General features: G+C 40.5%; 1 protein-coding gene across 2 annotated transcripts in view; it reads left to right on the top strand.

Annotated features, from left to right (window-relative positions):
- The window catches only part of ZNF81 (zinc finger protein 81), a 59,357-nt gene that overhangs the window by 17,849 nt on the left and 26,749 nt on the right, over positions 1-14,759 (top strand). Inside the window, exon 2 of one of the 2 annotated variants that reach the window (XM_022563830.2) lies at positions 12,078-12,204. In XM_022563830.2, coding sequence (XP_022419538.1) covers positions 12,078-12,204 — 127 coding nt within the window. Of the gene's footprint in view, positions 1-12,077; positions 12,205-14,759 lie in introns of those variants that run through there. The other variant, XM_089904984.1, reaches the window with a different exon arrangement.

The raw sequence follows: 14,759 nt of genomic DNA, 5'->3' as shown, positions 1-14,759 counted from the left end.
CATAGCACAGGGAGATCAGATCAGCTCGGTGGTTTGTGACCACCTAGAGGGGTGGGATAGGGAGGGTGGGAAGGAGGGAGATGCAAGAGGGAAGAGATATGGGAACATATGTATATGTATAACTGATTCACTTTGTTATAAAGCGGAAACTAACACACCATTGTAAAGCAATTATACTCCAATAAAGATGTTAAAAAAAAAAAAGAGTTCAGGGAGGGGGGTGCCAGCCCGGGGTATCAGTTCCCAAAACGAGGGTGACGGTACCGTTCTGAACACTTCACTCACTCGCCTTTTACTTGGGCCACCCGACTTCCTGTTCTCACTAGAAAGAGAAGTAATTTTCCAAACAAGGAGCAGGCCAAACACCAAAGGAGCTGGGCTTGCTGGCCGCTTCCCACCCTGCAAGAGCTAGCGTGGTTGGTTTGGGGTTTGGTTTTCACAATTTCTGAGTTAAAACTGCAGGCCGCTTCTGCCTCCCAAATCCCGCACGAGGGCACAGGTGCGTGGCGAGCATCCCAAGTGGCTGTAGCCATGTTTTAGCTGCTTGGAGACAGACAGTGGTGTTGAGGATGACACGGCCTGTCAGAAAATACCGGTTGAGGCAGACTTCTTGTATGCATATTCTACAGCACCTGGTTACTATTCCTGGCGAAATTCAAAGGACGGATCCTGGTTCATCCAGTCACTTTGTGCAATGCTGAATCAGTACGCTCACAAGCTTGAGCTTATGCATACTCTCATTTGGGTTAACCGAAAGCTAGCGATAGAATTCGAGTCCTTTTCCACTGATTCTGCTTTTCACGCAAAGAAACAGATTCCTTGTATTGTGTCTATGCTCACAAAAGAACTGTTATTTTTAATCACTAAAGAAATGGATGATTTTTTAAAATTTGTATGCCAAGTGAGGAAACGGTGTAACTGATACTATATTTTCCTCTCTCATTTAAATCTAATCTAATCCCCCAGGTGATACTTGGAAACATGTCACTTTCATAGAAATAAAACTACTATGAAGCTACTTCAGACACAATCAGGTAGTTGAAATTGAATTTAAGAATAAATAAAAATGGATAGTGGTACAGTCATTATGAGAGGATTGTAAATTAACAGCTCTCATAATTAGTAAGTTTTAGTGCTTATGCTATGCTACAGATTTTCAAGGAATTATGGAAGAAGTTAAACATTGCAGTAATGTATTTCATTGATATGGATATGTTGTTGTATCAGAGAATGTGTTATGATTTTTGTCAAGCTATAGAAATGATGATGTGGAATAATGTATCCTAGAAATTGGTGATCCATGTGCGTGGTCAAAGGCTTGAAGACCTTGATCTTAGAATTAGTATTTGGAGATAAGACAATGGTATTTTTACATCACTTCTCTGAGCACATGGTTTTTTGATGCATGTCTTTGTTGTTAAAAGAAAAAATCATGTTTAGTATTGAAAAAGGAACTAAATGTTTTAATTGAAAATGTGTGAGAAAACTAAGTTGACGCTCTCAAGGTTAAATGCAACATTAATAGAGGGAGACAGAGTTAGGACTATAAGGTGCTGAAATGCAACTCTTCCCACTAGCTGCTGGGCCTCGCATTCCCACAGAATATCTGAAGGGCTCTTATGTCAAAACCTCAAACTTTGATCACACTGATAGCAGCGTGAATTGAAGAAACTCTGTAGGAACATACTAAAATACAACTTGCAGAATACACAGTGAGGTGTAAGGAAGAAACAGTAAATCAAGCATCTGGGCACTCTGTAATTAGAAGAATAGTTGGAGGTTGAACAGGGACACAGCGCAGCCTATGTGATGAAGGCAGAGCCATAGACTGCGGCTTCGGGAAAAGGAATGCTGGCTAATTATCTTCATAGGTACTGGTGTGCGTGGAGGATGCTCCCAAGGCAAGAAGCTCCAAGAAAGTGAACCAAATCAAACTTCTGAAATGGAAATTTTCCAAAGATGGCGAGAGTCATAATAAAAATCATAGCACTCTTTTTTTTTTAATTTTTCAATGATGGCTTTTAACTGGATGTTAGATCAAATTCTTATCTGCCTTTTTGTAGATAGCACATTATATAAAATACACTTAACACCACTACCAATGTAACGGATACACTGAATAACAGTTCACTTCTCACTTTACACTGAGGGGGAGAAGGGCTGCGGTTGTCAGCCTGTCAGAAATTAAGTATGTAAATTAATGCCTAAGTGTATGAATTTGAATATGATTTACAAGAGGCTTGGAGTGTTGTTGGAAAATACTGAGGTTTCTCTCTCCCCTTCAAGGTTAACACATGCTCAGTGACCTTTACAGACTGCACGCGGGCATGGGTGTGCCCATGTGTGCACTTGGCCACCGAGCTTTGGCCGGGAGCTGAAATACTCGTGAAGAGCAAATCCTGGACTCCTTCTGGAACGCCCCTTTCTGCCATCCATGAATGTCAGCCCATAAAAGCAATTTCATTAGCATTTCCTCATTTTCCAATATAAGCAGTGAGTGTGGCCTGATAATATGGGCCCTCATCCATCCTTTGCAGAGTATGGGAAAAATCATAGCACTCTTTGTAGTAAAATTTCTCAGCATGTTAAGTTGTATTCTGTTGACATTTACAATCAAAGGAGAATGATACTGTTATGATCATATACTGTTCTCTGAAATGAATGGACCATGGCACCCAGGACTTTATCAGTCATCCAGTCTTCCCTCCTTTGGTGCCAGGGAAACTGAAGGCCAGAGAGGAGAAGCAGCACAGCCCCCAGCCAGGGAGGCCTGGCTCCGAGCCTTCTAGCTCAGGAGGTGTTGAGCTGTCCCTGCATCGCTGTATCCTGCTGGTTTTCAGTCTGACATTTCCTGTGAGCTTTCTTTTTTTTTTTTTTTCTTTAAAGCAAGATGTATTACTAGAGATATTTCATAATATAAAAGAGCCAATTTAACAAAACAATATAAAAATTTTATATCTGTACACAGCTAATAACATAGCCTCAAGATAATAAAACATAAACGGAGAAAAAAAAGAGAAATAATCAAATCCATACTCAGTGGAAAATTTAACATACCTCTTTCAGTTACTGAAAGAAAAAACAGGCAAAAATTCAGTAGATATAAAAGACCTGAACAACATAATTAATGAACTTGAGCCAACAAAAATATATAGAGCACTGTAACCAACAACTTCCGGGTACATATTTTTTTCAAGAGCACAAGGAATGATTACAGAAATAAACCACATGCTGTGCAATAAAGTTTTTAATATGTCATTTTAAATTATCATTCAGCTAAAAATATTTTTAAATTTCTTTTTTTGTTCCATGAATTATTTAGAATCCTGTGAGCTTTCTTTTGCTAAAAGAAAGGAACTCACATTTATAAATGAGAGCTATTTGTTTTGACTATGTCTGTAACTTTTTCTAAGTAAGTGAAGCATGTAGTGGTATCTTAAGGTGTGTTCCTGTGTGGCAGTTTTATAAAAAATTTGTTATTATGAATTTTTATTCCCAAATATAAATTTTAACTTAAAAATATAAAACTAAAACACTTCAGTGGTGATCTATTACTAAAAGAATTCATACTATTTCATGATCAGACTCCAGCATACTTCCTTGGATTTTTTTTCTCATAATTGCCTCCTTGACATATTATATAATCTCTCCTTTTCACAAAGCTGTTCGCTCTTTCCTTAATTACTGTGTATTTTCCTGTCTCCACACCAATTTCTTCGTCTTTTCTGGAAAACATTTTCCCTCACTTATCTCTATCACACTTATTTTTTCCAGGATTTAGTTTAAACTGTACCAGCTCTATGGAACCTAAACCTACATCCCCAGTAGAATCAACTGTTTTCTCTTTGGGGCCCACATTGTACCCTGAATATATTTATAATATGCACTTTTTTGTGTGTTTTTTGAAATGAGTTATATTTGAACGACATTGAATTACCCATATCTTAAATGGTATAGTTTAATGAATTTTGACAAATATGTATACCCATCACTCAAATTAAAATATAGACCATGTCCATCACCCTTGAAGGTTCCCGCTTAATCAGTCAATATCCTCCCCCTGAGGCAATCATTGTTAATATTTTTAATCCCTATAGATTAGCCCTGCTGGTCCTTGATTGTCATATAAATAGAATCATAGGGTTTGTGTTTGGCTCTGTGTTTGGCTTCTATTTGTAAATTTTTGAGAGCCATCCAGGTTGTTTGTTCTACCAGTAGCTCTTTCTTTTTTATTGCTGAATATTCAGTTATATGAATATGCTATAATTTGTTTATGCATTTACCTGCTGATGAACATTTGGAATGTTTCTAGTTTTTTTATCATGATAAATCCTGCTATAAATATTCTTGTGGAATTTTTCTGAGGATATATTGTTGTCATTTCTTTTTAGTATCTGCCAAGGAATGGAATTGCCAGATTACAGGCTGGTGTATATTTAACTTTATTAGAAACTGCCAAACCAGGGACTTCCCTGGTAGGGCAGTGGTTAAGAATCCGCCTGCCAATGCAGGGGACACAGGTTCGATCTCTGATCCGGGAAGATCCCACATGCCGTGGAGCAACTAAGCTCGCACACTACAACTACTGAGCCTGCATGCCCTAGGGCCCACGTGCTGCAACTACTGAGCCCGCACGCTTTAGGGCCTACGTGCCACAACCACTGAGCCCGCGTGCCTAGAGCCCATGCTCCGCAACAAGAGAAGCCACCACAATGAGAAGCCCGGGCACCACAATGAAGAGTAGCCCCTGCTCAACACAACTAGAGAAGGCCCGCACACAGCAGCGAAGACCCAACACAGCCAAAAAAAAAAGAAAAGAAACTGCCAAACAAGTTTCCAAAGTGATAGTTCAGTTTTACATTTCTACCAGCAATTTTTCAGCTTTTTTTAATTTTAGCTTTGAAAGTGAGTGTATAGTGCTATCTCAGTGCAGTTTAAATTGCATTTCCCTTGTAACTAATGATGTTGAACATCTTTTAATATGCTTTATTGGTATGTCTTTTTCATGTGTGTCTGTTCAAATATTTTGCCCATTTAAAAAAATTGGGTTACAGGCTTCCCTGGTGGTGCAGTGGTTGAGAGTCCGCCTGCCAATGCAGGAGACACGGGTTCGTGCCCTGGTCTGGGAGGATCCCACATGCCACAGAGCGGCTGGGCCCGTGAGCCATTGCGGCTGAGCCTGCGCGTCCGGAGCCTGTGGTCCGCAACGGGAGAGGCCACGGCAGTGAGAGGCCTGCGTACCGCAAAAAAAAAAAAAAAATTGGGTTACATGTCTTTTTCTTTTTGCTTTGTAGGAGTTCTTTATACATTCTTAATATGGGTGTTTTGTATACATATTGCAAATATTTTCTCCCAGTCTGTGTCTTGGCTTTTTGTTTTCTTAATGACACCTTTTTTAAATTTTTATTTTATTGAAGTATAGTTGATTTACAATGTTGTGTTCAACATTTCTGCTGTACAGCAAAGTGATTCAGTTATACATATATATATTCTTTTTCACATTCTTTTCCATTATGGCTTATCACAGGATATTGAATATAGTTCCCTGTGCTCTACAGTAGGACCTTGTGTATCCATTCTGTATGTAATAGTTTGCATCTGCTAACCCCAAACTCCCAATCCATCCCTCCCCCACTGCCCCTCCCCGTTGGCAACCACAAGTCTGTTCTGTATGTCTATGAGTTAATGACATCTTTTGATGAGCAGAAGTTTTAATCTTGATAAGGTCCCATTTATCAAAATTTTCTTTTGTGGTTGTTGCTTTTTTTACTATGTCAAGAAATCCTTGCTTGTCCCAGCATTGCAAAGATGTTCTCTTATGTTTTCTTCTGGGGCATTTTTAGTTTTAGTTTTTATGTTTAGGTCGATAATACAGCTTGAATTAATTTTTTGTTGACTTTTTCTGTCATTTGTTTTCTATTTCATTAATTTTTTTGATCTTTGCTAGTTCTTTTACCTTCTTTGGGTTCATTTGGTCTTTCACTTTCTAGCTCCTTGAGGTTAAATTTTAGGTCATTGATTTTAGACTCTTTTCTAATATAAGCATTTAAAGCTATAAATTTCCTTCGAAATTTATCTGCTTCATGCAAATTTTGATTTTTTTTAGTAAGCAGCCTTCTAAGTTGGCTGTCAGTGATCCCCACTTCTCGGTATTCATACCCTTGTGTAATCCACTCCCCTTTGTATGTGGGCTGGACCTAGTGACTTGCTTCTAAGAAACCGAATAAGGTAAAAGTGTTGGGATGTCACTTATGTGATTAGGTTATAAAAGACTGTAACTTCCATCTTGCTGGCACACACTCTCTCTGGTTCTTCTTGCTTGCTGGCTTTGATGAAACAAGCTGCCATGTTGTGAACTTCCCTATGGAGAGATCCACGTGGCAAAGGACTGAGGGCAGCCACTGGCCAACAGTCAATGAGGGACTGAGTCACTCAGTACAACAGACCTCGAGAAACTGTAATCAACAACCACTTGCCTGAGCTTGGAAGTGGGTCATTCCAAGTCAGTGTTCAAGGTGAACGTAGCCCTGGCCAACATCTTGATTGCAGCCTTGTGAGAGACCCCAAGTGAGAGGACCTATTTAAGCCACACCTGGGCCCCTGACCCACTGTGAAATAATGGATATTGTTGTAACTCACTAAGTTTTAGGGTAATTTGCTATGCATCAAATAGAAAGCTAACACAGATTTTGGTACTGGGAGTAGGGTGTTGTCATAACACACCTAAAAATGTGGGAATATCTTTCAAACTTGGATGTGGGTGGAGGCTGGAAGGATTTTAAGGAGCATATTAGAGAAATACTAAATTGCCTGAATAGACTATTAGTTGAAATTTGGACTATAGGATGCCGATGAAGGCTCAAAAGGAAGTGAAGAACATGTTTTGGAAACTGGAGGAGCTTATGTGATAGAAACTTAGCAACACTGTCATCTGCAGTTATGTGGAAAGTAGAGAATTGTGCTTCATGAACTTGGTGATCTATCTAATATTTCCAAGAAAAGTGTTGAAGGCATCAAGTTTCTTGCTGCTTTTAGCAAAATATGAAAGGAGATAAATTGAGAGAAAGACTGTCAAACACAAAGGATCCAGGACTTGATGGTTTTGAAAATTATTAGCCTCTTCAGATAGCACAAGATTCTAAAGTTAAGAAATAGCTCTGCGAATCTGAGCTATTTGTAATGAGGTGGATAGACCTAGAGTCTGTCATACAGAGTGAAGTAAGTCAGAAAGAAAAAGACAAATACCGTATGCTAACACATATATATGGAATTTAAGGAAAAAAATGTCATGAAGAACCTAGGGGTAAGACAGGAATAAAGACACAGACCTACTGGAGAACGGACTTGAGGATATGGGGAGGGGGAAGGGTGAGCTGTGACAGGGCGAGAGAGAGTCATGGACATATACACACTAACAAACGTAAGGTAGATAGCTAGTGGGAAGCAGCCGCATGGCACAGGGATATCGCCTCGGTGCTTTGTGACCGCTTGGAGGGGTGGGATAGGGAGGGTGGGAGGGAGGGAGACGCAAGAGGGAAGAGATATGGGAACATATGTATATGTATAACTGATTCACTTTGTTATAAAGCAGAAACTAACACACCATTGTAAAGCAATTATACCCCCAATAAAGATGTTAAAAAAAAAAAAGAAATAGCTCTGAAACACTATCAGGAAAATATGATCTAGAAATAAAGCAAAAGATGTGACTATACAACCTTTTCTTAAGACCTCAGATCAGAGGACCAGAGCATTCAGCCACACAAAACTCCCCTTGAAGAGATTAAGAGTGCCTTATAGATCTCAATCAAGCAAGAGGGCCTCTAGGAAGCTTAAGAGTGTTTCCCTCAGCCCTCTCAGCAGGAGTCCAAGATAAAGAATGGCTTATCTCAAACAGATCTGTAGGTGCACTTTTCGTCTAAGGGAGTGAACCCAGTGAGATTCACAGACAACTCATAAAATTTTAGAGCAAATTATATGAACAGAAACACTACCACCTTAGACTTAAAGGGATAGAGACAATACAAAAATGGAAAGATGTCAGACCTTCAAAATTCTACCGGTAGGAAGCAGACTGAGAAAACTCTTCTGCTACCTTTCCTGAAATGCTACCTTTCAACCTTTCATGAAATAGGAAAGATGGCTCAGAGGGTGGGACCCGAAACACAGAGGGTAGAACCAAAAGCCATGAAGAACTTATCAAGGCACTCCTAAATTTGCCCAGCCAGATAAAACTTATTTTCTTCATCATTTAAAAAGTTTGTAGTTTGTATTCTGTATTCTGACCTCTGTTTCTTCTGTTGAGCACTGAGTGGTCATTTTAATCACTGTTTCCCTGTATGTAATATGTCTTTTTTTGTTTGTTTTCTGGCTGCTTTCTTTTCTTCTTTGGTTTTCATTAGTTTGACTACACTGTGCACAGGTGTGGTTTTCTGTGGATTTATCCTGTTTGAATCTGTAAATTTATGTCTTTTACCATATTTGGGAAGTTTCTGCCTCTTATTTTTTTATATAAATTTATTTATTTATTTTTGTCTGCATTGGGTCTTCATTGCTGTGTGCGGGCTTTCTCTAGTTGCGGTGAGCAGGGGCTACTCTTCGTTGTGGTGCATGGGCTTCACATTGCAGTGGATTCTCTTGTTGCAGAGCACGGGCTCTAGGTGCACGGGCTTCAGTAGTTGTGGCATGCGGGCTCAGTAGTTGTGGCTCGCGGGCTCTAGAGCGCAGGCTCAGTAGTTGTGGCGCACGGGCTTAGTTGTTCCACAGCATGTGGGATCTTGCTGGATCAGGGCTCAAACCCGTGTCCCCTGCATTGGCAGGCGGATTCTTAACCACTGTGCCACCAGGGAAGTCCATGCCTTTTTTTATTTTATCTTTTTTTATTTTTTGTGGTACGCGGGCCTCTCACTGTTGTGGCCTCTCCCATTGTGGAGCACAGACTCCAGACGCGCAGGCTCAGCAGCCATGGCTCACGGGCCCAGCTGCTCCGCGGCATGTGGGATCTTCCCGGACAGGGGCACGAACCCGTGTCCCCTGCATCGGCAGGCGGACTCTCAACCACTGCGCCACCAGGGAAGCCCCACTTGGTTATTTTTTTAAATTGAGGTATAATTGACATATAACATTATATTAGTTTCAGGTATATAACATGATCATTCAATATTGTATATATTGTGAAATGATCACCACAGTAAGTCTAGCTGACATCCATTACCATACATAATTACAAATTTTTTTCTTGTGATGAGAACTTTTAAGATTTACTTTCTTAGCAACTTTCAAATATGCAATACAGTATTATTAACTATAGTTATCATGCTGTATATTACATCCCCATGACTTATTTATTTTATAACTGGAAGTTTGTACCTTTTGACCCCTTCACGCATTTCACCCACCACCCACTCCTGCCTCTGGCAACCACCAACTGTTCTCTGTATCTGTGAGCTCTGTTTTCTGTTTTTTGTTTTTCTTAGACTCCACATATAAGTGAGATCATATGGAATTTTCTTTCTCTGTCTGATTTATTTCACTTAGCATAATGCCCTCAAGATCCATCCATGTTGTTGCAATGGCAATATTTCCTTCTTTTTTATAGCTGAATAATATTCCATTGTGTGTGTATGTATGTGTGTGTGTGTATATACACACACACCACATTTTCTTTATCCATTTTTCCACTTATGGATGCTTAGGTTGATTCTATATCTTGGCTATTGTAAATAATGCTGCAGTGAACGTGGGAGTGCAGATACCTTTTTGATTTAATATATTCATTTTCTTTAGATAGATACCCAGAAGTGGAAGTGCTGGGTCATACCTAGTTCTGTTTTTAATTTTTCGAGGAACCTCTATCTTGTTTTCCATAGTGGCTGCACCAATTTACATTTCCACCAACAGTGCCCAAGGGTTCCCTTTTTCCTGTGTTCTCACTAACACTTGTTATTTCTTGTCTTTTTGATGATAGCCACTCTAACAGGTATGAGGTGATAGCACATTGTGGGTTTGATTTGCATTTCCCTGATGATTAGTGATATTGAGCACCTTTTCATGTACATGTTGGCCATCTGTATATCTCTTTGGAGAAATGTCTGTTCAGATCCTCTGCCCATTTTTTAATCAGATTTTTTTGGGTTTTTTGCTGTTGAGTTGTATGCGTTCTTTATATATTTTGCATATTAACCCCTTATCAGATATATGATTTGCAAATATTTTTTCCCATTCAGTAGGCTGCTGTGTCATTTTGTTGAAGGTTTCATTTGCTGTGCATAAGATTTTTACTTTGGTATATTCCCACTTGTTTATTTTTGTTTTTTCTTGCCTTTGCTTTTGGTGTCAAATCCAAAAATTTGGGTTCATTTGCTTGCATAAGATTTTTACTTTGGTATATTCCCACTTGTTTATTTTTGTTTTTTCTTGCCTTTGCCTTTGGTGTCAAATCCAAAAATTTATCTCCAAGACTTATGTCAAGGAGCTTACCACCTATGTTTCCATCTAGGAGTTGTGTGATTTCTGATCTTATGTTCTAGTCTTTAATCCATTTTGAGTTATTTTTTGCATGTAGTATAAGATAGTGCTCCAGTTTCATTCCTTTGCATGTGGCTGTCCAGTTTTCCCAACACCATATATTGAAGAGACTGTCCTTTCCCCATTTTATGTTCTTGGCTCCTTTGTCATAAGTTAATTGACTGTATATGTGTGGGTTGATTTCTGGGCTTTCTGTTCTATTCTGTTGATCTGTATATTTGTTTTTATACCACAATCGAGTTACTTAATACATTCATCACCTCACAGAGTTGCTTAGTTTGAGTGTGTGTGTGTGTGTGTGTGTGTGTGTGTGTGTGTATGTGTGTGTGGTGAGAACACTAAAGTTAATTTTTGTATATAGTGTGAGATGTGGGTCAAGGTTTGTTTTTTTCCTCCAAAACTCATATCCATTTGTTCCAGCACAATTTTTAAAAAAGACTTTTCCTTTCCCCCATTGAATCACTTTGGCACCTTTGTCAAAAACCAGTTGTCCATATGTGTGCAGATCTGTTTCTGGATTCTCTATTCTGTTCCATTGATATATGTGTCTGTACTTAGATCAATACCACACTGTCTGATTATTGTAGCTTTAAAGTAAGTCTTAACATTGCATAGTATAAATCCTCCATGCTAATCCTTGCTTTGTGTATTCTAGTTCCTTTGCATAGCCATATAAACTTTTAACATCTCCCTGTCAATTTTTACCAAAAAGTTGACAAATAATTGGCTGAACAAGTAGAAGACAAATGAGTAAAGTGATATAAAATTTCAGCAGCACTCAATCAAGTTGATTTATATATTATAACTGCACCCACCAATAACTGAATATGCAGTCCTTTCCAGGGACACATGAAACGTTCTTCTGGATAGAACATATGTTGAAATCATACAGAGTATGTTTTCTGACCACTATGGATTAAATTAAAATTGGCCAAAAAAAAAAAAAAGGCATCAAGAGAAAATGGCTATATTTTTGAAGACTAAATGAAAGCAGCAGTAGAGGGAGCTATGTAAAGTGAAAAAAAATGTACATTCTTCCTTCTAAAAGTTATAAAACACAAATTCCCATTAAAATGAGCAACAAAATAGGATCAAGTTCAAATCCTGTACAGAAATATTATTTTTAAAAATGAAAGACTGAGGGGCTTCCCTGGTGGAGCAGTGGTTAGAGTCCACCTGCTGATGCAAGGGACACGGGTTCGTGCCCTGGTCCGGGAAGATCCCACGTGCCGCGGAGTGGCTAGGCCCGTGAGCCGTGGCCGCTGAGCCTGTGCGTCCGGAGCCTGTGCTCCGCAACGGGAGAGGCCACAGCAGTGAGAGGCCCGCATGCCAAAAAAAAAAAAAAAAAGAAAGAAAGACTGAGTGTTGTACACAATGAATAGCAGAAATTTCCAATTAGATATTTGTATTCTGTACATTATGTATAAGTAGGTATTTAATAGGCATACCCTATGGGATATTGTGGTAAAAGTTACTAAAAACAATTTTCTATCTCTTCCCTATCCCGCCATGCTGACCATGTCACCCTGAACGGGATTGTGTTGTTACAGGTGTCAGTGTCCTTTGAGGACGTGACTGTGGACTTCAGCAGAGAGGAGTGGCAGCAGCTGGATTCTACTCAAAGGCGCCTGTACCAGGACGTGATGCTGGAGAACTATAGCCACCTTCTCTCACTGGGTAAGCAGAGCCACTCTGTGAACCTACAAGGACCTTGTTATAGGTAAAATTGTGGCCCCCCCCCAAAGAAAATATGTTGAAGCCCTAACCCCCACTACTTCTGAATGTGACCTTATTTAGAAATAGGGTCTATCCAGAAGTAATCAAGCAAAAACAGGGTCATTAGATGGGCCCTAATCCAATATGACTGGCATCCTTATAAAAAAGGGACATCTAGACACAGAGACACAGAAACACAGAGGGAAAGCAATGTGAAGACATACAAGGAAAAGATGACCATGTGACTGGAGTGATGCATCTATAGGACAAGAAATGCCTGAGGCCACGAGAAGCCAGGAGTGAGGCATGGAACAGTTCCCTCCCTAGCACCTTCAAAAAGAGCATGGCCCTGCTTACACCTTGATTTTAGACTTCTGGCCTCCAGAACTTCAAGACAATAAATTTCTGTTGTTCTGAGCCACCCAGTTTGTGGTACTTTGTTACAACAGCCCTAGGAAACTAGCACAGCTTTCTGTACTGGGAAGCGGGGTGCTGCCATAACAAATACCTACAAAAACCATGGAGGTGGCTTTGGAATTGGGCAATGGGTAGAGCCTGGAAAGATTTTCAGGTGCTTGATAGAAAATGTCTAGATTGCCTCAGAGAAACTGTTGGTAGAAATAGGAGTGTTAAAGGTGTTTTTGGTGAGGTCTCAGATGGAAGTGAGGAACATATAATTGGAAACTAGTGGAAAGGTGATTCTTATTATAAAGTGGCAGAGAATTTGGCTGAATTGTGTTCTCTTGGGTAGAAAACAGAAGTCGTGAGTGATGAATTTGGATATTTAGCTGAGGAGATTTCTAAGCAAAGTGTTAAAGGCAGGGCTTGGTTTCTGCTTCATACTTACAGTAAAATGCTAGAGGAAAGAGAAATTGAAGAAGGAATTGTTAGTAAAAAGGAACTAGAATATGAAGATTTGGAAAATTCTCAGCCTATCCATACTGCAAAATATAAGAAGGTGTACTCTGGAAAGAGCACCAAGGGTGTGGCTGGACAACCAGTTGGTAAAAAGATTAGGTATATGATTTGTGGATCCATTCAACCATCTCAGGAGAAACGCTGCCAGCTTGGGCTGAAGAGGACAGAGGCAGGGAAAAAGGAAGGAAGGCTGGGGTTCTGGGATTCTACAGACAGGACACAGTCCAGTAAAGCTATTTGGCTGTGAACACCCTTCAAGAAAAGGGATGAATGACCCCCAAAATGGTTCAGAAGCCAGCAGGGCTGTCACTGCCATCACAGGCCCAGAGAGCACAGACTGGGGAGATGCAGGGTGACTGGCTGTCACCTCTTTGTTTCCAGAAGGTGAGCCACCTAATTAGTTCCAGAGCTAAGAGGGCAGGGCCACCACCCAGGTGTGAGGTCGCCACATCTGATCTGAGGTCACACCTCTTAACATGCTCTCTTGAACTCTCTCTTGAACTGTCCCTTATGGTACTTGTTGACTATCAATTTTGAGCCAGTATTTAGCCTTAGACGGAGTTTACCGCCCACTTTAGGCACATTCTCAAGGAACACGACTCTGGGAGGACCCAGTCTCAGTGCTCCAAGGGCGGCTCCTGGCCTCATACCATCCACAGGCTGGGCCTCCATCATAAGGACTTGGGCCCCTTATGAGCAGCACTGGGAGGCAGGTGTTGCCCCTCCTTTTGTTTATGGAAGAGCCAGACACAAAAACTTACTCTTCAAGACCTTAGAAGGGATATCTCAACATGCCCCACACCACTGGACCCCTAGAAATTTCACTGCGATAGAAGACCCCTAAATTTTTGTCAGATTTATTTCCCACCTTCTGCCACACAAATGTCTTATCCATAAGTCTAGAGTAGTTGCTCCTCCTTGCTCACTAGGCCTAATGAGCATAGTATCATCCATGTAATGGACCGATGTGATGTCCTGTGGAAGGGAAAGTTGATCAAGATCCCTGCAGACTAAATTATGACATAGGACTGGAGAGTTGATCTGCCTCTGAGGTAGGACAGTGAAGGTGCATAGCTGGCCTTGCTAACAGAGAGAAAACTGCTTCTGCTGGTCTTGACTAACAGGTATTGTTTTTCAAAAAAGCATTTGCCAGATAAATAGCTACATACCCGGTATCAAGGAGTGCGTTCATTTGCTCAAGCAACAAAACCGTATCTGGTACAGCAGCTGCTGTTGGAGCCACTACCAGGTTGAGTTTATGATAATCCACTGTCTTCTGCACAGGCCAAATAGGCATGGTGAATAGGGATGTAGTGCAACCACCACCCTGCATCCTTCAGGTCCTTGATGGTGGCAGTAATCTCTGCAGTCCTTCAAGAATGCGGTACTGCTTTTGGTTTACCATTTTCTGAGGTAGAGGCAGTTCTAGTGGCTTCCACTTGGCATTTCCCACCACGCCTCACTCCATAGGTCAGGAAACCAATATGGGGATACTGCCTGTTGCTGAGTATGTGTATTCCAGTTATGCATTCCTGGACCAGAGAAATAACTGCAAGATGGCTTTGGGGATCCACTGAGCCCACTGTGTGTGATGGACC

Source organism: Delphinapterus leucas, chromosome X (genome assembly GCF_059928025.1).
Source record: "Delphinapterus leucas isolate spDelLeu-1000000601 "Yukka" chromosome X, BTC_Dleu_Yukka2, whole genome shotgun sequence".
In the NCBI taxonomy this organism is placed as follows: Eukaryota; Metazoa; Chordata; class Mammalia; order Artiodactyla; family Monodontidae; genus Delphinapterus; species Delphinapterus leucas.
The sequence above is the reverse complement of the archived record's forward strand: the minus strand, read 5'-3'. Positions and strand labels throughout refer to the sequence as shown.